This window comes from Lagopus muta, chromosome 10, assembly GCF_023343835.1.
Source record: "Lagopus muta isolate bLagMut1 chromosome 10, bLagMut1 primary, whole genome shotgun sequence".
Lineage (NCBI taxonomy): Eukaryota > Metazoa > Chordata > Aves > Galliformes > Phasianidae > Lagopus > Lagopus muta.
In genome coordinates this window covers 8289888-8316771 of record NC_064442.1, presented here as the reverse complement: position 1 = coordinate 8316771, position 26884 = coordinate 8289888, and the positions used below count along the sequence as shown (strand labels likewise).

Sequence of the window (26884 nt, the reverse complement as noted above, 5' to 3'; positions counted from 1 at the left end):
ATCACCCAATGAATAAAAATAGTCCTATTATGATGATGTAAGAGCAGTTAAGTACACAGGGAGCTTTTTAAATGAGAGATTTTTTTATGTGGCATGTGCATTCACAAGAAAATTGAACCACAGTGAGAGTATTCCCCTTCATCCAAGAGTGATACATGTCAGCCAGGGCTACTAGCAGGAGCTGAACAGTAAACCTACTGTATGAAATAAAGCTGTGCAAACGAACTCATGGGGAGGCACTGATTTGGTATAGTCCAGTAGAACAATTTTCTCCCAGTAAGTGAAGAAAATATTTTTGGCATTGTTACCCTTGAAATCCCATCTGTTCTAATCCATCTGCTCAACTCTAAATATATTTAGGGGCTAAGCAGGTGAAGTAAACCTTCTCTGGCCCAACATAAAACCTCTTGTCCTGTCCAATGGACAGTACTCTCTTCTTACAGAGGTAACTGAAAACATTCGTAACTTTTGAATTTTCACTTTAGTATTAGGAGTTGAATTTCCCAAGTGGGGAAGTGTTGAAAAGGTCCAAATTAAATTATAGTGGTGGAAAGATGGGAAGTCTACAGTGAATCTCTAAAGGAGTGAACAAGCACAAAAAGCTTGTTTGCTTGAATTTTCAATGTTTGTCGTTTACCAGCTTGGGTTGTGTTTTTTGTTTTTTTTTTGTGGCTAACTGCTTGAAAATGCAAAATGGCCCTATGCATCAAACATGAGACTTCCTATTACACACAGATAGCTGCTATTATACATCTTGCAGTAAAAGGTTATTGTCCTGTTTTACATCCACTTAATGGCAATTGAAATCTAATTTATAACCACTGTAGTATTCATTCAGAGTAAAAAAAAACCCAGTATGTTTAAGGATTCAGCAGAGCATGTTGGTACAGGCAGCTGTGTGTTGTGGCTGCTGGACTGTCTGCTGGGCTGAAAAGCAAACCTAAAGCCCTGCTGCAGATCTGAGCGAATCCCTCCTTCCTTAGAGAGCAACCATTGCGAGGGATATGGGCCATGGAGGATGCGCCACCAACTTCAGAGATCAGGTCCTGGAGCCTGCTTTCTATTTTCTGTTAATCCTGTGCATCCTTCTGTCAGATGGGCTCTGAGTCTCTGGCTGCTCACTGTGCTTTTAGTGTTTGGTAGTAACTTCACGTGATAGATGAGATTCTAGCACTGGCACTATTAGAGTCGTATAAACATCAGGCTTAAATTGTTGCCTTAAGATTTTAGGCTTTCTTCTTATAAAGAGAAAGTAAATTAATATATTCCCTGTTGACATGTTAAGATATCTCAGCTAATTGAAATCCATATAAATTGTGAATGTTGGCATTTTAATGTTTTTGGTGCTATACCATCATCACATAAAAGGACGCTGCTTTCTCTGTGACCTGTGTAATCACAGGGAACTACAAATGATGTTAAATTTTACTCTGTGGCTCCTTCAGATGAAAACTACTGCATTGAAAGCCCACGGTCTGCTGGGAAGTAGGAACAGTGAGGCAGAGGCAGAAACAGTTGGGTTTAACACAGCCTGAAAGGTGGAAAGGTGGACAGATTTGTTAGATGCTCTACTTGTCTGGCCCAGAATAGTATTTCTGTATGATACAGGGTGACAAAGAGGCATCGCCACTTCTCATTGCTTGAAATGATGCATCTATAGAAAAAAAATCAATTTTCTAAATGAGAGCAATGAGTAGACATAACCGGAATAAGCACCAAACTAATGGACTTGAGCAGGCTGGCCTGAATAGAGAGTTATTCACTTATTCTCTTGAGCACAGCAACAGAATCTTGCCCCCAGTTCTGTGCCATTGGCCATAATGCAAAGGCAAATAACTAACTACAACCAAGGAAATAATTTGAACTAACATTTTATTGCTTTTAAATTATAAAGCTGAAAGCATATCTTGCAGCAGGTTCAAAACAGTGGTGAAGTGGGTGTGTTTGCAGCACTGCCTGAATATCAGAGCTTTAAAGGGCTTTTCAGACTGAGAAAATTCTGGCTTTGTTCCCCTATTTGTTTTTCCAGATGGAAAGAAGTGATTAGCCCTTTAATGGAGATACGAATCGGGGCTGGTAGACGCCCCTTTTGGCTGCTTGCTTTCACTTGATGGATGCTCTGACACAGAGAAAGGACATTAGGGTGTTTCTTCTGTCCTGTGGATTTGAAGCCAAACAGCGAAGACCATTCCAAAAGCTAGTGAATTTAAGTATACACAGATAGAGCTCTGGCTTATCAGTTTAACGGCCTTTGTTCTACAGATTCACTATGAAAAATAATAACATGCAGCGCAGAAAAATTAAAATTATTATGTTCTGTTTTTCTTGGGAAGCTGATTACCGGAGTCTCTGTTGTGTCTAAGGGCAGTTTGTACAGAAGATGTTCAGAACGCAGTTGAGATCAACAAGGTCAATTCATGGAAAAAGCTATATTGTAAATAGAACATGGCGAAGTGATGTTTCTACCAATGGTTTTTGCTGTGTTACATGCCATGTGCATGTAACAAAAAGAAGGAATGAAAAGGGTGGTGCAGAGCACAGCTGCCTGCTTTCACTGAATTCTGGACCCGGCATTACTTTACTGTTCTGAGGCTGTTCTGCTTTGTCCCAGGTTTCTGGCAAGGCTTCGGACAAGACACACCTGGGCTCTGGGCTTCACAAGCCTCATTCTTTCTGGTCCAAGAGTTACCTACATAGTAATAAGGCTTGTGACTACTGAGTTGCTGCTGAGTTATTGAACTAAATACATAGAGTACAACAGACAGAACCATAACAGTGGAAAGTAAGAGTTTTCAGCAAGTAGCAATATTTTTTATTATCTCAAGGCAGAAGGAAAAAAAAAAGCAGCCCGTGCAATTTAGCAGAGAGAACTTAATGTTCTTTCTTGTGAAAGGCTGCAAATAAAAGTGAGCTACAACACACTGCTGATTTATGTAACTGAAAATCTTGCCACATTGTGCACAGAAATATTAAGGGAAACAAATTCCAAGTTAGGAATAAGTGAATGCTCTCTGTAAACTCATCCTTAAAGTAAATGTTGAAAATTATGCAGTAAGTAACGAGATTGAGCTTATTTAAGGTGCTGCAGATGTTGACAAAAAGTGAATTTTTTGGTCGTGTGAGCTTGTCTGAAGGGCTGGTATTTTGATCCCTTCAAAAGAGAAGTCTTAAATCCAGACATGGTGAATGCAGGTCATGCTGAGAGGCGGCCCCGTTGTGCGGGGTCTGTCCTTCAGAAAAGAGCCTGAAGCCCTGCAGGAAACTGCTGTTGCATTTTCTCTGTTATCAAAGACCAAAATACAAACAATTCTTGCTTTATGTCAGCAGGAACATTCGCTCAAACATATGAAGCAATGATGTCAGTGGAAACATCACCCAGAGTGGGTAAGCCCGGTGGAAGGATGGCATTTGAAGGGATCCCATCATGTTACAAGGGAAACCTGGCTCTGCAGTAAGGACTGCAGCTGGCAAGCCCTTGGATTCAATTCCCTTCCTTGCTCCTGGGAAGCTTCCTTAGAAGCAGCCTGGCGGGAGCTGCTGTGCACTGCCACTTTAAGGCATGCATGCACTTCCAGGCTCAGGTCCTGCCACCGCTGCAGCACAGGGCGAGATCTTCTGCTTCGGGGCTCTGGACTGCTCACTGCTCTCTGCTCTGTAACACTTGGCTGCTTCACAGATGCCCAGCCAGGGGCTCAAGGCTTCCTCCTAGCGTGGCAGAGTCCCACCTGGTGCTGGGGCAGCTGCCACCATGGAAGCAGCACCGGGTGCTGCTGCAGCAGCAGCAAAGCCTGCAAAGTCCAGCAAGAAGTCTCGGATGGTGAAGCGGCACACCAACATCTACACCTACCAGGAGCCGCCCCACAGGTAGGGATCCTCCTCTCTCCTGAAGTGCAAATCTTCGTTATCGAGCAGAAAAGAGAGATCTTGTCTGTCTTTTATTTAGAGTGCAGTAACATGAAAAAGAAGAATCACTCTTCTCTCTATATTTAGATGGATTTTTAAGCTGTTTTCTTTTTCCCTTTCTACCAGTCATACTCCCTGCTGCACCATAAGCACCTTCACTGTAATTCCAAAGAATAGCAGAGTAGGAAATCTCTATACCTTTCATTTGTATTATGCATTTTCCTTGAATGTCCACAGTGGCCGAGGGTAGAGCCAGAATGTGGATTGATGGATACACAGTCTGGCCAAGTGCATCCTTCAAATGTTTTTACAGGGCAATAGTAAGGTTCTGACTTATTTCCAAGTGATTCAAAGATGTTGCTTTTTCAGCAAAATTGCAGAGAATTTTCCCAGTGAAGACTCAGAGATGCAGTTGGAAAACTTGCTAGCTGGTTGATGTTGGAGGTGTTCGGTTCTGTTCATGCTGCTGGCTCACATGAAATTCCCTGTTTCAAATGGGACGAGAGAGCTGCAGCTAAGTGAATGTGGTGCCAGCATCAGAAGATTTAATAATCATCCATAGAAATCTACATCAGAGCACGTGTAATTTTTACAATTTAATTCCTGGTGCACTGTGGTCTTGTGCTTCTATCCCCATCAGCAAAGAACAGGAGCAAAGGGTCAGAATGTGCTAAGCCTTTGTTCCCTCTCTGTGTTAACAAGGAAATATTTTATCACTATTAAAATCAAAGATAAAGGCTGAGAGTGCATGGAAAGTAAATGAATTTTAAGTACTTCTGATGGAAAAGTTTAGATGGCACTTTTTTCCAGAAAAATATGTGGAAGATCTTGTTAGCATGATGTACAAGCTGGAAACACTCAGAGGAAAGACTAGAATTCAGCTGGGGAGCATGGATGAGTTAGTGAGCAGCAAGAGGTAGGGAGGAAGAGACACATCCCATCAATGTGGAAGTCATCCAGATTATTTATCAACTTTGAAACAACAGGGTTCTGTGAGTTCCCTTATTGCTGTTAGGTGGTTCTTGTGAACTGGATACTGCACAAACCAACAGATGATGGGGATCTAGATGGGAATAATTTGTCTTGTTTTTCCTCTTGCGGGGTGTTCAGCAACTCAGATGAGGATATCAGTGAAGAGAAGGCTAACAGCCACGACCCGGAGCAAGTCTTCCAGAACATCCAGTACCAGAAGGAGGTCATGTCCAACATCCGCTGCAGGCCGTGGCCGATGAGGCAGAAGCTGCGGGCGCTCAGGTAACAACACCAAACATACAGTGCAAAGGGTGCATGCCCAACATTTGGACTAAATTCTGTCATGTCTTTCACAGCATTATATGCTTGGGATCACGTTATTTTCTTCCTCTTCATCTGGCACCTTTCTCTTAAAAGCCATCTGATGCTAGGGTAGCATTACAGTCCTGAGGAAATCCCAGCAGAGTCTTTGTTTAATCTTGGAAGCAGAGAGGTTTTGAGGGTGGAGGGGCACTGGCACAGCTGCCCAGAGCGCTGTGGGTGCCCCATCCCTGGAGGTGCCCAAGGCCAGGTTGGATGGGATGTTGGGCAGCTGAGCTGGTGGGGGACCCAGCCCATGGCAGGGGTGGGAGCTCGATGCCATTTGAGGTCCCTTGCAACCCAAGCCATTCTGTGATTTTCCTCAGTTACATACTCTGTGACTCTCTGCCTTCCTGCTGCCCCACAACTTCTGTGTCTATGAGTTTCCAGAGGTCCCCATCCAACTGCTGCTGAGGTTAAAGACTGTATGAGCAGCAGTAGGATCAGATGAATACGCACCTCTTGGAATCTTGCCAGAGCAATTCTTTTGTATCCACATAAAATGAACCACACTTTAATGACAATCTTATTTTAGGCATTTTGGTTGTGCCATATTGGGTTAAAAGGACAGAGAGGAAAAAGAAATAAATGAACAGACAACCCTTCTTGCAATAAAAGTTTTGAATGTCAAGTTTTCTCAGGCAGAGCTCTCAGTGTTTTTAATGTGACAGTAAATCTTCAGTAGGAAAAAAGCTTTGCCTGCTTAAGGATTTCATAGGGAAACCTAATCCATGGCAGTGTTTCAGAGCATTCTGCTGCAGCTGTTTGCTGCTTGTGCAGAACTGAAGGCTCAGAGCACTGGGCTTAATGTCAAGCAAAATTCCACCTTCTTGTGCAGACAGGCAAAGGAGATTGTGCTGAAGTACGAAGGGAGGCTCACTAGAACCAGAGGTTACCAGGCTGCTGGTGCGGAGGTATGTCTGCTTTTTCTTAAATTATATCTCTTCTTCATACCAAAAGTTGTCTAAAGTTTTTATTCACAGACACGTATGTTTTCTATGTCATTCTGATTTCCAACTTGAGAGCTCTACTGAGGAAGAAGTAGATAAGAACTTGGTTTTTGTCTTTTTTTTTTTTCAATTGTGAATTTAGTCATTTCAATTTCTCAGGCTAATTTGATGTGTGAGGGATAAATCTCCTTGTGTTAACACGTTAGAATCGTCCTTCTCAAATCATACGAATATTGATGTCTGCCAGAGAGGGTGATGGGAATGGGATACTAACAATACGATGTTAGTATTCTCTGAAGAGCAATTTCAGCAGACCATGGGGCCACAGTTCAATAGCTGAGCATGAAAAATGTGTCTAGCTTTTAGTTTGGAAGACAATCCTGCAATAGCTTGTTGTAAATACATTGTTAAAGAATTTTGCTTGCATCATATTCGAAGAATTCGAATCTAATCTTAGCAAATCTATTTACACAATTGAAAATAGACTCTGGCCCTGATTACTAGAAACTAATAACATGCAGGAAACTGTTCCTAATATGCAACCAACAGAGAAGAGTTCTTTGGTCATCTAAGCAGTCAATAACATTTGTGTCATCACAATGAGTAGACTTTTCACAGTGCAATGTATTTCAATTCTAGAAGTCAGGGTTATAATGGTAAAACAGAACACCATGCATTTTATTCATTTGAACAAATGAAAGGCCACATGCATAACTGTCATCTTTCCTTGTTCTGCCTTTGTGTGTAGAAAATGCAGTGGAAGTAGGATGCTGTAAACATAAATACTGTTTTATGTCTCGGACTTCAGTGGAGCTAGGATGTCAACCAGAAAGAGGAGTGTGCTAAGGGGCTGCGTTGCTAAGAGTCTGCATTGGTAAATCAGACACTGGGTTTCGTTCTTGTTCATATTCCTCTTCCTATGACAAAATCAAGGCTTTCATCCTAGAGTCTGTATCTAATCTAATTGTCTCTACTGTGTGTTTTTGCTTGAAGATATTCTGCAAGGGATATAATTCAGAAGTTAATCAGCACCACTCATTATGTGTAGGGCAACTATATTATTTCTTTAAGCACAAATTAAAGAGTGTAACAGGAAAACCCCTTCATAATATTATTAATGAGAACAGAAGCTAAGGAGCCCTCCCACATCTTGTGCATTTCTAAATCTCACTATGCCCATCTCCACCCCACAGACATGGTCTGAGATGATGATAAAGAACACTGCTAGTATTTCTTGCAATACCAGATGAAAGACACTGATGCATTTCTTTATTTTCCTTTTTTTTTTTTCCTCTCCATGCAAAGTTATCACCTTTCTTCTCTGCTTTTTTCTCCCACAGCTTTGGAGGAAGTTTCTTCGACTGGCATATAATTTTGTGGTGCTCTTTATTCCTTGGGAAATGCGAATTAAAAAAATTGAGAGTAAGTATATGGATTTAACGGGATGGAACTGTAAAGCGTTTGATGAAATGCTGGGTCTTAAGGTTCATGTTTGCATTTACTGAATCAAACAGTATTTGGGAGGAAGTGTTAAGCGCGACCTTCCACCCACAGTATGACTTTGATGTAGAGCTTCACTTTTTTTACTCCTCCTGATGCCTTAGGCACTGCACAGATCTCATTGATGATCTTAGTGTGGAGTAACCAAAAAAATTAGTAAATATAGAAATAAGAAATTTGCCTTGTCCATTGCAGCTTTGGTTATAGTTCATCACAGTCTGTGGGCCAGCATCCATGGGTCAAGCCCAGGACCAAGCCGTGTGAAGGCACCTCAGCAGTCCTAGATTAAATCAAGGCAGCCCTGAACATCGCATCAGCACTTAGGTTGTGCTGCTGTGCTTCCGCAGCAAATGGAATTGCTGCATTACATCACCCAGTGCAGCAGCTTCTTGAGTAAATACTGCTGGTAATTACAGATTCATCCAACAGAGCTTGGGGCATAATCATATTTTCCTCATTGACACGTTGATGTTTTTTCTACCTTGCTGTTCACACTGCATCGATGAGGCAGATTTTTCTTTTGCTTAGATTTCAGGTAGTACTTAATGAATAAACAGTGGGAACTATTATAGACTGTGCTGCTCAGATAACTTTTTTCTATGGTTTAAGGTCATTTTGGGTCTGGAGTTGCCTCTTACTTCATTTTCCTTAGATGGCTGTTTGGAATCAATATTGTACTTACCATAATGACAGGAGCATTTGTAGTCTTACCAGAGGTAAGAACACGTTGCTAATATTTACAGAAACAGCTTGCTTACCCGTTGTGCTTTCCTTTCTGAATTAAACAAATGCCACACTTAAAGGCGTACATCAATTTGAAATGCACAGTTTCAAATGAATTATTAAAATAAACACCATTATTAAGAGGGTTCTACATTTTCTGCCAAAGGATAATTTTGCTATTAGTGTTAGAGATTATATTTTGTCAACACAGTACTAATGCTTTTATAGAATATGTTTGTATCCGATTACTAAAATGGAGAACCAAATCCTAAAAGCTGCAGTTGGTATTGAATATGCTTAGGTCTTGCAAATGTGATTTATAGGCAGGAAAAAAAAGTAACATCTCCCTCCAGACAAATTGTTGTTCATTAGAAATTATTTTCTAGAAGTTTGAACAGCCATTATTTTGTTTAGATCTTGCATGCAATTTTAGGCTATATATTAACTTTGTGAGATAATTCATAGATAGGATTTTACCTCAATCTGTGCTTCAGATTACATCAGAACATTACATCTGTGCTTACATGCTTACATCAAAACATGTAAATATCTGATTTTTCTTCTTGTTGGCTAAGCCAAAATGCAAAAAGCCACCAAATGAAAAAGTGGGCAAATTGAAGTGATGAAGGTATTCAGTTTCTTACTTCATTTTTGTAAGTAGACTTAATTAAAAAAAAATAATGAGATGAAACACTGTCATATGTAACTTAAACATACTTAAAATGGACAGTCAGCTTTAAAATGCTTAGTTTCTAGCTTAGGAGAAGGAATGACCCTTTGTGGGTCAGACAGGTTGATGCGATGTCAGAGACCTCTTTTCTCCTCTCCCCAGCTACTGGCTGGTGCACCGTTCGGCAGCACTGTCAGCAAAACCATTCGCCCAGAAGACATGAAAACTGCACAAGACCTGGACACCATCTGGTCACTTGGGGCAAGGCTAAAACCACTCTTTATTGTTCTGTTACTGCTGTTTGGTTGTATCTATTTGTTACCGCTCTTACTTACAGACTCTGGTCTCTGCAGGGCTACCTCCAGTACTCCGTTTTGTTTTATGGCTACTATGGCAGAGAAAGGAAGATTGGGAAAGCAGGATACCGGCTGCCTCTCGCCTACTTCCTGGTTGGCATGGCAGTGTTTGCTTACAGCTTCATCATCCTCTTAAAAAAGTAATATTTCTCATTTATGGCTATCCGTAAGCTTGCATGTTCAGGCAGACGTTAATGGCACGCTTATCCCATTTCCTCTGCATTTATTCTGCATGGTTCTGTTAACCTGTTTGCATCTGCTAATGGCGGGAATGCAGATGGAGTTCAATTCTAGCTTGCTCTTTGTCTTGCTGATGTTTATCTTGGTTCTCCCTTCAGTTTCCCACTCCATAAAAGGAGGGTAACATGGATCTGTGTGGTTTGTATTTGTACAGCGTGACGTGCAAGTTTCTTATGCTTTTTTCTTGTATAAATATTGTTCTGACAGAAACGTAGATTTTGAGTATAGTGCTTTTCAGCATTACTATTCTCACCTACTGAAATACTAATACAAAAATTGTGTCATAGGAGCAATATAGCCTTTGCATTGTTTCAGCTGATAGGTAGCATCCCATTCATATTAAGCTTAATTCCTGTGCTGTTTGAAAGCCAGGAGGTAGGAGAGAGCAAGGCTGCAAGTGCTGGCCATAAAATCCAGGAATGTGCAGTGCCGAGAGGGAGTGAGGTCGCTCTGTCCTCTTGTTTCACTTTCCCTTCCCTTCTGGATGCCTACTTGGCATAGTGCAGTCTAATGCAATTTTTAGTGTTGTTTGTAATAACTACATTTCAAAACCAATCCTTCTCTTTCCATCCATTTTTATTCTGCCTTCCAGCTTGATCTGAGGGTCACTGGTGTTCTTGATGCTGATTTACACATCTGCAGTTTCAGGATGTGATTAGCTTTTCTCTTTTTGATTTAGCCCACTGACTTCTTGCCTGCCTGATTACTGTTCCCCATATAACATTGTCCATTTGGCTGCCCTTCCTTTCATAAGCTATTAATCTTTGTTTCATTTCTTAGACTTTGCAACATTCTGCCCTTTTGCCTGAGCCGACTAGGTGGTTTTTTTTTTTTCCTTTTTCCCAAGGTCTGTAAAACATCACTAGGTTTCTATTTAACAATAACATAATTTTTGAGGATGAAAATAAACAGAAAACAAAACACGTCTTTTGCATGATCACTAGTTTTTCCGTATCAGTTCATACTCACAGTAATAGCGATTTTGTGTTATAGTATCTTCTAGCTGAACCCTAGCTGGTGATCTTAAAAATGTTCACATCTGTAGTGAGATATACTTGCTTTATTTGTCAGGTATGAAAAATGCAATCATTGTGTCTCTTCTGCACAAGAGCAAACATGGAGTTCATTCTCAGAACCTCACCCCACTTTATTTTCATCATAAAATTGCCAGCAATTACACTGATTGCCACAAACTATTTGCACGTCTAAAAAGAAACTGAAAACTATGAACCATCCCAGTGATTTGAGAAACGTTTTCACACACCAGCTTCAATCATTTTTTATTTTTCTATTCACAGAATGGCGAAGAACTCAAGAATGAGTTTAGCAAGTGCTTCCGATGAAAACTACACTTTCTGTTGGAGGCTGTTCTGTGCCTGGGATTATTTAATAGGAAACCCTGAGGCTGCAGAGAGCAAAGCGGCTGCCATAGTTAACAGCATTCGGGTAATCCGCCCCTCTACAAATTATTTTTCTGGTTATTTGGAAATTAAATAGGCCTTTCCTCTCATTTCTTTTTGCTCTTTTTTGTTTCCTGACATTCACCGATGGATACATTTGCCTGGGGGAGGATATCACACCTCCCTGTGGTACTGCAGCCACATTGCACTTGCTGACACTGCCACTCCATTTCATATGTCTCTTCTGTCCCTATGTTAATACAACTCTTCTGTCCCTGTTGTGTTCTGTTTATTGCCACCATATGTGTGATAAAAAGCTAAAAAAATAAAAACAAATTTGCTTGTGGTGCAGTTTCACTGAACAGAATAAAAATGATGTTAATGATGTAAAAGCATGGATATATTTAATCTCTCCATAATAAACGGTCCAGGGGGGTACCTGGCTGCATCAACATTGGAAAGTTTTTTATTATTTTACTTGATGCCTTCTATGAAAGATTAGCATCATTTTGGCAGAATGCTATTTAATATATATTTTTTTCTTTCAAGGAAGCTATATTGGAAGAGCAGGAAAAGAAGAAAAGCAAAAACCTGTATGTATGTAAGATTGGAGGCACTTTCCAAAGCACTGCTTCAGTGCAAGCAGCAGGGCTCTGTGATTGTTTCATGCCTATAAAAGCCATGTTAGAAAAGAGCCCTGGTGTAATAAGGCAGCCTGCTATATTGGCTGGGTGATTTTTGTTTTTCAGGGCAGTGACAATCAGCTTAAGGATTATTGCAAACATCCTCGTGCTTCTCTCGCTCACTGGAAGTATTTACATCATTTACTTTGTCGTGGATCGATCCCAAAAGTTAGAGAGCAAGAAGAGGGAACTGACCCTTTGGGAAAAAAATGAGGTACACCATATTTGTCACTGCTGTGTTAGAAGCAGGATTGTTATCTCAGGGCTCTCAGTAGTGATAGTGTGCACTGAGGTGTAAACTGCAAGCGATGAGCCGGGAGAAATGAGCAGTGGGACTGCTGAGCTGTGCTTACCTGGAGCTCTGCACGCCTGCTCCTTTTGTCTGCACCAAGGTGTCAGCAGAGCTGGCGTGGGCAGCAAGCTGCTCTGAGACTGCAGATCTAGTGGGCTCTTATTTCATGAAGACAAAGTTTGAAGTCTCTTTTCTGCCCATGACTGAGCTGAGTGAACACTGAGCTGAAAAGCTAGGAAGAGCTGTTAGAAAGGAATCAGCTTTGACAATGGCTGTTGATGTCAGCTGAAGAATACTGCATGTTCTGTGAATATTTTTATTCAGAGGAAGGAGTGGATGCTGAGAATAGGAAGTAAATGTGTACAGAGAACAACTCATCCATTTCAGAGGACGATACTTTCTTTGTATTTCCAACATGGTGAATTTTGATATTCATAAGCTAATAGCTTTAAAGCTAGAATATAATTATCTACAGCAAAGATTCCTGAGTGATATGTCAGGTCTTCAATCTTGGGTCCCAACTGCAGTTATTACTAATGCCAATGATAATTTTTCGAGGTATATTCTCCAAGAAAAGCAGTCACAAAAGCACATGCATCAGCAATACTCCAATCAGCAGTAAAGGCACCATAGGATGTCAGAGTGCGAAGCTACAACAGTGCTGTGCCTTTCTGTTCTGTAGGTAAGCGTAGTTGTGTCACTGATTACCATGATTGCACCCTCTGCTTTTGAACTCGTGGCAGCTCTAGAGATGTACCATCCAAGGACCACTCTTCGCTTTCAGCTTGCAAGGTACGGACATGATACAGTGTGGAAAGAATGTGAAAAACAAGGGAGGAAGAAGAAAGTTCTGCTGGTGTTTTATTTCTACCAGACAGGAGAATATATTACAAGTTCATGGGATGTCGATAACCTATGTCTTACTGTTTTCAGAGTTCTTGTTCTCTATCTGGGAAATCTCTACAGTTTGATCATTGCTCTCCTGGATAAAGTGAACAGTATGAGTGACAGTGTAAGTTTAATGTTTGCTAGTGTGCAAAATGAGTTGACTTTACAACAGAAAGAATTCCATCGGTAGTATATATCAACTCAGGTGAAAATTAGTGTGAAATCCAAACATTACAGCATACTACAATTTGAAAGGATTGTGACGTTTATTTTGTAGTGTTCACTTATGAATACTTGTAGTCTTTTGGATAACTGGATCCATTTGATTGCTGACATGTAGAGAAATAAATAATATATTTACGTGCATTCCTTGATTACTTAAATGTCAGCATTTTAGGTAGTTGGAGGTACTGGACCTAAAATCAGCTTCTATCACTGTTCTAAAAAAATTTCTAACTGCATCTGTGCTTCGGGAGCTACTTTAAAGTCATCTAATTGCTGCTTGAAAACATGTGTTTTCATGTGTACATATGCCTTGTTGAAGGCATGAGGCTTTTGCATGTATGCAGGTGTAAAGAAAGAGAGAAAAAGTACAGGTGAAAATGCAGTTTTCAAGACATTTGTTTTTTCAGGTTAACAGCAATTCAAGTAATTCTATCCCCTCTTTTGCAACTGGAACTCCTCCTAAAGAAGGCAATTTATCTGCAACTATTTCTGATGCACAAATGAACAGCAACAAATCTCACGCTCAAAGCTTGCCAACCTCTGATTCGCTGGTTAACAACACAGCTTCCTCTAGCTCTGCCCAGAATCAGTGCTGGGAGACCTACGTTGGTCAAGTATGTCACTGTTATATTATTGAATCTAATTCCTCTTTCACCAGAAGTTAAAACCATGTCATACTGTGTTCAGTTTTAGAGGTTTTCTTGTTGTAAATTCCAGAAATTTAGCTAAGGGCTGTATAGAAAGAGGGAAGATTGCACAGATTGATATGGCCACACAAGAGCTTTGTTTGTTGTTCAGTATATACAATGTGCTTAGTGTTGTACAAGTGTCCTTAGCCAGCCTTCAGTCTCTGTCTTCTGCACAGGCAGATCTCTACTGATGAGTGATGCAGATAGATTGCATTTTAATGGGATGCATATTACAAAGGTTGTCATTTGATCCTGATGTACTTTGGTCACTGTCAGTGCTGCACTCATCCAGCGCCCAGGCCACTAAACGAAAAACGATGCTAGCACATTTCTGGCTTGCTTAGTTCATTGTTCCAGAGTGAGCAATATTAAAGGTCTTGTTTGATCATCAGGAGCCAAATTTCCTCCTAGGTCTATTAGGCTGACTTCTATTCTGCCTGCTGCCCTCCCTATTCCACAGGCATCAGGTATTTTTTTGAACTGTTCTTTCTTTTCTTCTTTTACAGAATGGGTTAGAGATCTTTGTTTTTATTTTTAGATAATCTTTTCTACTTAATTGTATGTTTTCAAGGCTCAACTAATTAAGGAGCAACCCCATTAATCTGTAAGCACAAAACAGACTTCTGTTGTGGCTTGGTGACCCTACTGTCATTGGGCTGTGGTTTTCGGTGAACAACAAGCGTTTCTCCTTGTGAAGGACTTATTAAGTGTCTATTTTAAGAGTCAGTACAACAAAGGATTGGGTACAATAGAGAAAATAGCTGCATCCTGTCTATCTAGATAAATATTCAGTAGGCTCATTAGAAAGGTTGAGACCACCATGCCCAGAGTTTTATTGCTGCAAACTGTAGAAGGCACACTCGAAGTCTAATTATGTTTGTTCTTTACATTAGAGCAAAGACAAGTAAGGGTAAAGTCAAACAGGAAATGCATATAAGGAAACTTTGTATAAAATCATGCTTCATCGGGGTACTGAGCATGATCCAAAATATGAAATGCAAGTATAAATGCAAAAGAGCTGTATGCAAGGCAGTTTGTTTCCAGAATGACTCAATATGTTGGAATGATATGTTTTACAGGAGATGCTGAAGCTGTCAATCATTGACATGATATTCACAGTTGCGAGCATCCTGCTAATTGATTTTTTCCGTGGACTGTGTGTACGATATTTAAGTGATTGCTGGTGCTGGGACCTAGAAAGCAAGTTTGTAAGTACAGGCTTTTATTTTATGAAACAAAGATGCTGGTGATGGATGGGCTCCTTCCCATAGTACTGGATGTTCTGAAAGCCTTTTGATAGGTAAATAATTTCTACATAGCACAATCTATAAAGGCACAACTTGCACTGAGTTTTATTTGGAGAGTACAGGATAAATGCTGAGATGGAGTATTTTTCTCAGGCCTACTCCCATGGCTGTGGTGCACAGACTTTTGTCTTTCCCAGAATGAGATTATGGAACAATCCCATAGAAAATGATGAGTAATTTGTTGGCCTTTAGAAAAACAGAGGGAACATGTTGCATCCCATATCTTCCTTTCTTAGCTGTAACAACTGTCCATAGTAGAGACAGTGATCCAAGAAGGAAGGAAATTACTGTAGTATTTGGTTAGCAAGCAGCTATAGGCATGAAAGGCTAAGTCTGTTCCTTGTCCTTAAGTAAACAAAGTAAACTAGAGATGAATTAGTTTATCTAATCCCCTGATACTGAGTAGGTTTTACTGGGTTCTCACTGTCTGCCAGAAGGTGGTATTTGATCCAGACATTTCAGGCCATGTGCTGTCTGAAAATGGAGTCAGCCAAACGATTCTAATAAGTGATCCAGAAAAAAAAGTAAGAGTAAGGTGAAATATTTATCCTACACTCTGTTTCTTGTAGCCAGAATATGGTGAATTCAAAATTGCAGAGAATGTACTGCATTTGGTCTACAATCAAGGAATGATCTGGTATGTAATCCGCAAGTGATCTGATTGATTGCCAAGTATGACAGTTTTCAATGAAATGTATTCCAGCAAGATACTACCAATGCATTCTCTTACACTTTATTGTATTAAGAATTTGTCTGTTGCTAGTGACTTGTTGCTTACCTATTCTTTTCATGCAATGCTTTGCTGTTAAAATTGCTGTGGCAACACTGAGCACTGACATGACATTGTTCTTCCAGGATGGGAGCCTTCTTTTCACCTTGTTTACCGGCATTCAATGTCCTCAAGTTGATTGGACTCATGTACCTGAGGAGCTGGGCTGTATTAACGTGCAATGTACCACATCAGCAGGTTTTCAGAGCCTCTCGGTTAGTCCAAATAAGAACGTAAGATAAAGAATAAATGCAACGCAGTCAATGGAAATGTCTTCTGTGTGCAGAAACAGAACAAAAGGAGCCTTTAGTTCTGAAAATTGACAATCAAAATGGACAGATATCAAAGGCCTGTGAAGAAAAAAAATTAGTTACCAAGAAACTGGAGAATTTGGAGTTACAGCAGGGTACTTAGATACACACAAAAGAGACTTAAGTGGGATTGAATTGCCCAAAGCTGGTTTGTGATTGTACTGAAAACATCTAGATATTCTCTCCGAAAAGGGAAGGTATGAGTTTCAATGGCAGTATGCAGGGCAGAAGGACTCGTAGCAAACTTGGCATTTCACAGAGGAAATCAAGCAGTACCATCAAAAGTATTTTTATTGAGAAAGTTAGGGGATAAACAGAAATCAAACTAAATAATGTCACAGAATATTCCCAGACCAGGAAATGCGGCCTGACAGAGATCATTTATTTCCATACCGATCTGATTAAGTGCAATAAGCTCCATGTGTAAATCGCTGCAAGTTCTGTATCTTGGTGTTTCTTTTTATGAAAACCATTAAGTATCCTATTTTATCTGCTGCATCACGCAATAGAACTTCCCCTTTTTATACTATCAGGATGAATATAAGAATTATTTTTTCAAACTGAAATAATTTAGGGCATCTTTACATCTTAGGAATCAGTTATTTCTAATATGTTTTGAAGATGAATCAAATTCTGCTTCTTTTTTCTTATTTTCCCTAACAAATCTGGACAGTCAAGTGAGTTTTTATAGAACAGTGCTATAAACAGTTCTCTGACTGTAGCAGCAGTATCTGGAAAGCAGTACAAATAAAATTGTGACCATTAAGGGTCTATTTAAAGTGGCTCTGTTCAGACTTTTTAATTGGAACAGAATGATTTTGATCTTTCAGAAACGTAATCTTGAACTTGTTAGGGAGATGAAGACTTGCATCTTTCATGTTGCTTCTGTTTTTCTCCCTGATTAGGGTAATCTGAAACATTTATGCCTTCTTGCAGATCCAATAATTTCTACTTGGCCATGTTGCTGTTCATGTTGTTTTTGTGCATGTTACCAACAATTTTTGCTATTGCCCGATACAAGCCATCTTTAACCTGTGGTCCTTTCAGGTAAGTTATAACGGACTAATGAAAATGGCAATGATTTTATTTCACCCTCAATTAGTTAATCAGGTTGAACAATACCCAAATTATCAATAAATAGTTTTTGGATGGGGCAATGCTTTCATGCTGCCCACGTTTTCCAGTTTAAGAATTAATTAGTTGAATACCTCATCATCCTAAATGAGGTTACGTGTTTTCCTTTATATACATGGTTCCACTAGTTCATATTTAAATGATGCAGTGTGCCATCAAGAAATGTATCACATATTGGTACCCTTCAAGCCTGCTCAGTGCTTTTGCACTCTTGCAAATTTGCTTAAAACGTAAGTAATGAACAAGTAGCCTTTAGCTTTTGTTTTTGCTTTTTTTTTTTTTTTTTTCTTGAGTATAGTGTATATAAGTGCTCTTAGATTAATTTTTTTATTATTATTCAGTGCAACGCTGCTTAAAAAGTGGACACACCAAGGATTTTTTTACGATTTAATTTTATTTTTTCTTTCCCTGTAGTGGACAAGACAAAATATATGATATTGTTTCTGAAACAATTAAAAATGATTTTCCTGTGTGGTTCAACTCAGTGGTTACTTACATCAGCAGTCCTGTGGTGGTCCTCCCTGCGCTCTTACTTCTATTGTAAGTACTTTGTTTCTCATAGCAAATTTAACTCGATTGTGTTAATACTAACTTCATCTCTAGACAGTCTCATGTTGATACTGAGGAACTGTAACATTATTAAGCATATACAAAGAAAAAAACAACCTTACTGAATGTATGGTATAAGCATCGGATGGGAATGAGAGTATGTTGAAAATACCGTCACCCTATTTTCAAAAAGCTGCTTCTGTGCTAAAGGAAGTTGGACCCTGTGTTAAAGGAAGTCCATTCTGTTGTGTCAAAGCTTACAATGCTCTTGGCTCCAGGAAGTTTTAAGATCCTTCTTCCCACTCAAGAGCACCTCAGAAGATAATTTTCCATTTCCTCAGGGCGATTAGTTCTGCTTAGACTGAACTCTGTTCACAGGCGTATCATTGAAAGAAGCTACCCAGTCACACTGATCCCTGACAAGATAAATCAGTTATGAAGGTCTGCTCTTAAGTGTTAATGTAATACAGCTTCCTGCAGACTATCCAGTGGAAGTCCTTTCTTATGCCAGACTCTAAATAATTGTTCACAGCTGGGAATTAATATTTACTTTGAGCTGTTGGAAATTCACTTTGCTTCTGTGAAGTATCATTTGCTTTGCAGGTGCCTTTCTATCATTTTTGCTCCATAAACAGATGAGCGCAGTTTGTCTTACCAGCTTGGTTTTTAGATTAATTGAAAGGACTTAAAGCAGTATTTACTATTTGTATCTTTTTCCTCTGACATATTTAGAAATGCACGCAAATTTACTGACTGCTTCAAACTGATGACTGAGTTCCTACATAAATGTTTATGTTATCTAGTTCAGCCATAAGTCTGTTTCATTTGAAAGCCATTGTCAGGCTAGATCTAATGTCAGCTGGGTCAGTGTTATTGTAACAAGGTGTTATTCCAGCCAGCCAACAAAATGACAGTGGAATGAGCTTATAGTTTAGCTGTAGTTCAGTAACCTTGGGGTAAGAAAAAAAGAAAAAAAGTGGGGGGAGAAAGCATCTATCACAATTTTCATTTTGAGTGTGTCTGGAACTGAAGCAGAGTAAGCTAGAAATGCACACAGGGCTACATGCATAATAAAAAGACTTGTAAAAAGCACAGGCACAATTCGACTTGTAGTAAAATCTGTTTTCAGTATCACTTATTTGTTAAACTTCCATGTATGCTTGCCTGAATGAAAGGTATGATCCATTATCACAGTATAAAGGAAATGCTGGAACACAAGGTCTGACTGTTTGCCATTTTGATGACTCATAAACCTTTAAAGGGAAAACAGTCAAGAGTGTTTAATGTGACTCATAATCACCTCTTTCACTTCTAGCATGCTGATCTATTACCTACAAAGTATTGCAAGATCATTGAAATTCACCAACAATCAGCTGAGAATGAAGATACAAGCAGTAAGTACAGCTCAAAGTACTTTCACATACAAATTGGTGGGTTTTCAGGGAAGTGCTAGCCCAATTAATGTCATCTTCAATATTTCACAATGTAAATCCATCCTGCCTTTGTTATCTGTATGCAGTGTTGGATTTACTTTCTAATCCAAAATAACCTTCTCACTTTCATGAATGTGTTTTAGGAAAGAACTGAAGATAAGAAAAAGGTGGTGCAAATGGCAGTAGGTAAGTTGTTGAGCTTAGGAAATTCCACTATTAATAAGGGATTTGGACGTGAAGATATTTTTATTTCTCATACACATAGGGAGGTTCAACTGTATTAAAAACAAAACAAAACACGTTTCCTGTGTAGTCATACTTTTAGATGGTTTTTAAGCCCAGCTTGACTTAATCTTGGCAGCACTGAAAGCCAAGGTGTGTAGTTTACACCTAAAGCCCGCTGAGATCTCTGTGCTGGGTATTTTCTTGCTTTTACCACCTACAGGACAGAACCTAGTAGACATTCCTGATGATTAAATCATGTCAGATTTTACTCAAAATTCAGAGGGTGGTAAGTAGAAGAGGGGAAAAGGGAATGGCTCCTTTGACCTCTCTAAGTTAAACATCTCATCTGCATTGAAGAGATTTCAGACTTAATCATCTACTGTGCCTGAGGGGATTTGTGCCTACACCTTTTACCTCTCAGATTTTAGACATGGGAAACTACATCAGATTCTCTGACCTTTGGGTAAATTTGAGCCAGTGCATTTACACAGCTTCTAAATTTAGAGGCCTGGAGAGTTCCTGTGATAAATTCTGTTTTCTAGCCAGATTCCAGAATCTGGATGGGAGTGACAAAAGACCAGACCAAGACGGTGGTCTTATTAGCCAGGAGTCTTCTGTTCGGGCCTCAACCCCACGGAAGAATGGCAGTGTCTTGAACTTTGAATCTCCTGTGAGCAAAGGCACCAGAATACAAACCATCTCCCAGACTGTGCCCCACACCGTGCCCTCGACTGATGCAGCAAGACCTGTGAATGCAACTCCCACAACTTCAGCTTCTTTAACGCCCTCAGTATCAAGTGTACAGAAAGCAAGAAACGACCATACCACTAGCAGGCAAGACTGGTTTTGTACAACAGCTTGGGGAATTTTTTAAAAGCAGAATCATTTGTAGATACTATTCAGAATGCTGGTAACACTCTGAATATCTTCCGTTTTAATTATACTGGTAAGCATATCTCCTAACATTTCCCTCCCTTTTTTATTTTTTTCCTAAAGGTACCCAAGTGTTGTGCATGGGAGTGCAAGTGAGCTCTGTAAAACAAAGGCCTATACACCGGTGGCTTTCAAAAAACGTATTGAGGATGTTCACTCTGAGCCTCTCTTTAGGAAAAGCATTCGGCAGGTAAATCCAGATGCTTTTGGAGCGGGGGCTCCTGTTTTTGTGGGACGCAGACCACATGCTACCAGATACTATGTTGTTAATGAAAGTGAACCCCGCAAAAAATCAGCCCGTTCTACCTCCCGACTCCAAAGGCAATTCCGAATAGAAGAGCCAGAAGATATTGTTGAGTTGTATCCGCACAATATCAGAAGATACGTGGTTCAAACACCACAACGCATGTATTCTCCTCATCCCAGTGAAGATGAGGAGGATGAAGAGGAACTTGGGAGATGCTATATGAAAAGATCCCATCGCCCTCGGTCACTGTCTGACCTTCGCCCAGCACCGCGATTTTATATTGGGGAGCGTGCTGATGGCCATGTTCTTACGAGCAAAGACCTAGCCAAAGTGCATTACAAATCCTGGGATGATGGTTTTGAGCCAGACCTGGACAGACCTCCATATGCCTACAAAAAAGTGCACCTGAAAAATGTTGATCAGCACTATCTTGAGCCACATGTGAAACCTAAAATGAAGCATATACTGGAGCAGTCTCTAACAGAATCTGATTCAGTTTCTATTGAATCGAGCAGTGATCCGCAGAACAGCAGCAATGACCAATACATCCAGGTCATTCATAGCAAGGAAAAGTACCTGAAACCTGGGACAAAACTCACCAAAAAGAAGTCAAAAAACAATACTGAACTAAACATGTCTGAGCCTAATGAACTGGTATGCTCAAATGTCTGAGAAAGTGCCCCAACTTTTTGTGTTTAGAACAGGTTTGTGCAGTCATTGTACTTGCTGTTTGAGGTCTATTAGAATAACTACCACAGTCAGCCATTCAAGGTGGGAAAAGCATAGTTAGTCCTGTGTTTTACTGTTAACTGTACCTCGCTTCGACATCATTCGCCTTTATTACATGTTATGCTGTTTAAAAAAAAAAAAACAAAAAACTATTGGAAAATCAAAAGCAGTGTACTTGGAGCACTTGAATTAAACCTGTATAGAAGTACATCAGACAAGGCTCTCTGATGTGATTGCAGAAACATGCTCCCACTGAATCCATGCAGCAGGTGCCATCCTACAAGCGCAGAACTGCTCCCTGAAGTACGGAATCAAAGAATTGAGTTGGAAGGGACCCTTCAAGGCCATCTGGTCCCACTGCCCTGCACTGAACAGGAACACCTACAGCTGATCAGGTGCTCAGAGCCCCGTCCAGCCTGACCTGCAGTGTCTGTAGGGATGGGGCACCCAGCACCTCTCTGGGCAACCTGTGCCAGTGCCTCACTGCCCTTATTATAAAAAAACTTCTTTACGTCCAGTCTAAATCTCCCCTCTTTTAGTCAGAAACCATTTCCCATTGCTTTATCACAACAGACCCTGCTAAAGAGTGTCCCCTCTTTCTTACAGCCCCTTTAGGTTCTGACAGGCTGCTCTAAGGTCTCCCCACAACCCGGGCTGCACAGCCCCAGCTCTCAGTCTGTCCTTTTAGAGGTGTTCCATGCCTTGGGTCATTTTTGTGGCTCTCCTCTTGATGTGCTCAGGCAGGTTCACGTCTCTCCTCTACTAAGAACTCCAGATCTGAACACGGTACTCCAGGTGAGATCTCACACTGCAGAACGGAGGGGCAAATCCTCGCCAAGCTGACAGCGGCGCTTTGGATGCAGCCCAGGACACGCTTGGCTTTCCGGACTGCGCGGGCATGTCGCTGGCTCACGCCCAGCTACCATCCAGAAGCACCGCCAAGCCTTTTTCTGCAGAGCCGTGTTCCGATCCTTTCTATCCCAGGTTTCCTACTCGTTGCCTACGGAGGCTGGAAGTCCATGCACTTAACCCTCCGCCGCGCCACGCCGGGACGTCGCAGCCCTCAGGTGAGGGGGAGGTGCCGCCATCGGCCCACGGGGGCGGTGCAGCGCGGCGCCTCATAGGCGGTGTGCGAGCGGCTGCCCCGCCCTCCCTGACCATGGACTACGCGGGGCTCGCCGAGTCGGCGGCCGACAAGATGGGGCTGTACCGGCGGGACGCGGACGGCTGGCGGAGCTGCCGCCGCACGGTGAGCGCCGGGGGATGCGGGGCGGTCGGGGCCGTGGGGCGGTCGGGCAGGCGGGGCGGCTGACGGCTCTCCCTGCCCGCAGAACGAGGTCGCGGTGTCCTGGAGGCCGTCCGCCGAGTTCGCCGGCAACGTGTAAGTGAGCTTAGCGGAAGGAAGCGGGGTCGGGGCGAGGCGGGAGCGGCAGCGCGTTCGGTTTCGTTTCGCCTCGCCTCAGGTACCGCGCCGAGGGCACCGTGGCCGCCCGCCCGCAGCAGGTCTGGGAGTGCATCAAGCCGGTGGCCGGAGGGCTCAGGACCCAGTGGGACCAGAACGTGAAGGACTTCGAGGTGGTGGAGGCCGTCAGCGATGTGAGTGCTGAGCGTGGGTTTGGGGACTCGGCGTTCCTGTTTGTGCCGCTTACGAAACAGCCGACGTCGCTTGCGGGGAAAGGGCTGCGGTGTGCTGGGATGGGGGATCCGTGCCTCTCCGTACCGTTATGGGAGTAGATTGTATCAGTTCTCTTGAAGGGCTGTCTTTCTGAAAGGAGCTGCTTTATGTTTTGGGCTAAATACGATATATTTTAAAGATAAGTAAACTTATATCGCTGAAGATCTTGCACTACGGTGTTACCGCTGCAAATTGAGGCAAGCTGAATCTCTGTTAGCAGTCTTTCCTGTTCCCTCACAGATGTTTAGAGAATCACGGAGTGGCTTCTGTCAGAAGTGACCTTACAGCCCACCCAGCTCCACTCCCCTGCCATGGGCTATGTGCCCCCACCCGCTCAGGCTGCCCACAGCCCCATCCAACTTGGCCTGGAACACCTCCAGGGATGGGGCACCCACAGCTCTGGGCAGCTGCGCCCAGCCATCGCTGCTCTCTGAGTAAAGAATTTCATCCTAACATCTAACCTAAATTTCCCCTCTTTTAGTTACTGGAAATACGAAGGTTTCTGCAGCACAGAATCTGGGTATCAAGTTGCTTTCTTAAACGATGTATTGTCCACTGAGCACATGTGTGCCAGATCTGCTTTTCAGCATCTTTTGTGGCATCTTTCCTTAAACAACCTGGGATCAATGCAACATTGGTGTGTTTTCCTTCATTAAACAATTTAATTAGCATACCATGGTGCCTTTTGCCTGTACTGATTTGCTTTTTCTTTTTTTTTTTTTTTTTCAGTGAACAGTGTAATATAACTCCTTCATAAGTTCATCAAGTGTAACTGAAAGAGTACAAGAAAGCACAGGGATATTTATGCTGTACTTTTGGAAACATCAACTGATGTAAAGTCCTTTGTAATTTCCAGGCTGTCTCTGTATGCAGAACTACAACCCCTTCAGCTTTCATGAAGATTATTTCACCAAGAGAATTTGTGGATGTGATCTTAATGAGGCAATATGAGGATGGGACGATGCTATCTGCTGGTAAGATGCTTATGTTTGTGTTGTAATCTTGATTAAAGGATAAAATATTTGTGGTCTCTTTGCATTGTTCTTAGGCATAAGTCATATTCTTTTGTAGTTTGTTTTCTTTTTCTCATCTTCACACAATTGTTTGCCTGCTGCAAATCACTGCTTTTATTGCTTCTTCGCTCAGCTGCCCAATTTTCCCCTGCTATTCAGGAATGGTTAGCCAGAAATTTTAATACCTGCTGGAGTGCTGCTTCTTAGCAGTCAAGTGGTCTATACCTCTGTGCTATGGACTTGTTGGAAGCAACTTGGTTGAAACCCAGAGATCAGCAATGCACTTAGGCAGTGCAGTTTCATTAACATTCTCTCAGGGCGTCCTGATGCTTGGTTCAGAGCTCAGCAACAGTTACGTCTGAATGTAACACTTCTTTGATTTCTAACGTCAGCAGCCGCAGCAGTTTCTACTTTAATGGTCGTTTCTGTGCTTGTATGATGCAGCCCAGTAATAGGAGCATTATGCTGCTTATTCTTTTCAAATATGTTTTCTTAGAGTGAACGTGCTTCTCAGCTGCTGCTTTGAGTACAAAGGACTCTTTCCCATCTCCTGTGTAAATGACATAATTCTTGAATGCTTTTTCTTACAGCTACCAATGTGGAACACCCACTGTGTCCCCCTCAAGCAAATTTTGTGAGAGGGTATAATTATCCCTGTGGCTGCTTCTGCATACCAATTCCAGGGTAAGAAGAGATCTATTTGACCACTGTATTTTGAACCCTTTCTTACCCATTGTGCAGCGTGTTTGTGTGTATGTGGCTATATGCAATGTGTAGTTCCTTGGCAATGACATGTTTCTATCTTCCTGTGACATGTAATTGTTATGACTGAGTGCCTATTCTGTTCTCTTTTATGCTGTGAGTTAGTTCTCTTCTTTGAGAGAAGTTCTGAATGTTACAAGAACTGTTGTCACAATTCTTGCTGACCTCTCAAATGGAGATTCAGCAGAGCATAGGTTATGGTCTTTATTTTGCTAAATGTGTATCTAGCTGTTTGTTACACTGCCATAATTTGTAAGCAGAATCACGTACTCAATTAGGGCCTAGCTTAATTGTAATTTGACACACACATTTATAGAAATTCAAAATTAATGTCTGTTGTTTGTTTAAAAAAACTAAGAAGTATCTATCATCACATAGTTCATATATGAGAGTCATTGTAAAGTCCTTAATGTTTCCAAACCTCTGGCTATAAAATCATTTGCATTGTCTTTCAGGGAACCAGACAGGACTCAGCTCCTCAGTTTCTTTCAGACCGATCTTGGTGGCTATCTTCCCCAGACTGTCGTGGATTCTTTCTTTCCAGCTAACATAGCTGGGTTTTACAGCAATCTGACCAAAGCTGTTAAGGCATTAAAAGCATGATGAGACCAAATGCTGACATCACCAGCTGAGCGTAGGAAATGAACTGGCAGTTTGAGGGTAGTGATCACGAGAAGTAGGAAGTTGGCCTGTAACACTTTTCTGCTGACAAAGATTCTTGGTAAACGTGAAATTGTTCAAAGTAATGCATACTTTTCTAATAGGATATCCTTCATTTCTATAATTAGAAGATATCACACCAGAGGCAAGAAGAATCCTGCAGGCAGCACTGCTGGCTTTCTGTGGGAGACAAATATACTAGATCTGTTCTTCATCAGAGTCTATGATTATAGCATAAAATCCACTCTACCAGCATTAGTCAGGTGCAAGTGAAACAGAGTTTCTCTGAAGCTCTGTGCAGACTCCCATGGAACAGTGTTCCTTAACAGACAAATAGGTGGCTCTTCTGATGCCAGCCCTCACAGAGCTGCTAGGATGTTTCAGAAAAGTCAGAATGAATTGGATTGTGTGTAGGATCCCACTTGTTTGTTCCCACAGACGTAGATATTTGTGGTAAATACAAGTTAAGTGCTGCTTTTCCTAAATCAAAGTCTAGCAATGCAAATCAATTAATAGGTCTGTGGGTTGGCCTGTAGACACTTTTCTTTCTTCCCCTCTGTACCATGACAGTCATTTCCACAGCGTCAAACCAAACTGCGCTGATAGAGTGGCAATAAATAAAGAGGATTAAGCACTTTACTTGCCTTGTTTTTTTTAACTGCACTTGAAATACTCAGGTATTTCAAACACTTTTCAGCTTCTTGTAGTGAGAGGTCTCAACAGGTAAACAGTCATTTCTGTAGCTCAGTCATGACTTGGCAGGCTGTAAGGACATCTCTTTAATACTTACCTGACAGCACTGACTTGGGAAATCAGCTCCTGATCAAGCGTGTTGTGATATGTGCAGCTTTTAAAAATATGTACGGTGCTGGTTACCGTGGGGATGTCAGACATTGCTATGGGTTACATAGAATTACAAAAGGAAAATTAATTACTGTATTAGCAATTGGTGGGTTGTGATTTTAATGCTTTAACTTGGTTATTTAACAAAGTTAATATGCTCTGCTCTTTATCCGTGTATTTGTTTTATGTTGGTGTGGGGCATAGGTTTGCATACAAAGTGTTCTACTGTAATTCTCACCTTGTGGAATAGATTTTTTTAGGGAAGCAGTTTTTAATTCAGTCCTTTTTATGTACAAAGATGTAAAAACTTCTATGAGGGTGATGAAATAAATATTTTTTTCTGCTGTACCTTGGTGTCTTTCCTGCTATATCTTCCTGTTTCTCTTTAAAATTGTTCCTCCTACCCCTTCACAGGGTACCTTGAAGCACTGCTTGGATCTCCA

The 26884-nt window shown here is 41.2% G+C and overlaps 2 protein-coding genes across 13 annotated transcripts in view; both read left to right on the top strand.

Moving 5' to 3' along the window:
* The window catches only part of TMC3 (transmembrane channel like 3), a 305047-nt gene extending 283364 nt beyond the window's left edge, over positions 1-21683 (top strand). For 6 of the 12 annotated variants that reach the window (XM_048955795.1, XM_048955801.1, XM_048955800.1 and 3 more), the window contains 21 exons: positions 2030-3864; positions 5014-5157; positions 6074-6149; positions 7526-7607; positions 8295-8401; positions 9241-9339; positions 9432-9574; positions 10973-11120; positions 11624-11667; positions 11824-11971; positions 12732-13061; positions 13570-13776; positions 14931-15059; positions 15728-15795; positions 16014-16142; positions 17175-17285; positions 17787-17912; positions 19237-19315; positions 19498-19540; positions 20122-20413; positions 20576-21683. In XM_048955795.1, coding sequence (XP_048811752.1) covers positions 3749-3864; positions 5014-5157; positions 6074-6149; positions 7526-7607; positions 8295-8401; positions 9241-9339; positions 9432-9574; positions 10973-11120; positions 11624-11667; positions 11824-11971; positions 12732-13061; positions 13570-13776; positions 14931-15059; positions 15728-15795; positions 16014-16142; positions 17175-17285; positions 17787-17912; positions 19237-19315; positions 19498-19540; positions 20122-20413; positions 20576-21431 — 3477 coding nt within the window. In that variant the 5' untranslated portion in view covers positions 2030-3748 and the 3' untranslated portion in view covers positions 21432-21683. Of the gene's footprint in view, positions 1-299; positions 3865-5013; positions 5158-6073; positions 7608-8294; positions 8402-9240; positions 9340-9431; positions 9575-10972; positions 11121-11623; positions 11668-11823; positions 11972-12731; positions 13062-13569; positions 13777-14930; positions 15060-15727; positions 15796-16013; positions 16143-17174; positions 17286-17786; positions 17913-19236; positions 19316-19497; positions 19541-20121; positions 20414-20575 lie in introns of those variants that run through there. The other 6 variants (XM_048955803.1, XM_048955802.1, XM_048955806.1 and 3 more) reach the window with 6 other exon arrangements.
* Positions 21684-22289: 606 nt separating this feature from the next.
* On the top strand, positions 22290-26790 carry STARD5 (StAR related lipid transfer domain containing 5). Its single transcript, XM_048955811.1, has 6 exons — positions 22290-22737; positions 22820-22869; positions 22952-23084; positions 24020-24137; positions 24767-24860; positions 25394-26790. The coding sequence occupies exons 1-6, from the start codon at positions 22387-22389 to the stop codon at positions 25539-25541; spliced, it is 894 nt and encodes a 297-aa protein (XP_048811768.1). The 5' UTR covers positions 22290-22386; the 3' UTR covers positions 25542-26790.
* Positions 26791-26884: the final 94 nt, after the last annotated feature.

Excerpts from the sequence above, each read along its gene's own strand:
- STARD5 (XM_048955811.1), top strand. The coding sequence starts at position 22,387 with ATGTCGCTGGCTCACGCCCAGCTACCATCCAGAAGCACCGCCAAGCCT. Across the intron at positions 22,738-22,819 it reads GGCGGAGCTGCCGCCGCACG|AACGAGGTCGCGGTGTCCTG; the intron begins GTGAGCGCCGGG and ends CCCTGCCCGCAG. Across the intron at positions 24,861-25,393 it reads TTCTGCATACCAATTCCAGG|GGAACCAGACAGGACTCAGC; the intron begins GTAAGAAGAGAT and ends ATTGTCTTTCAG.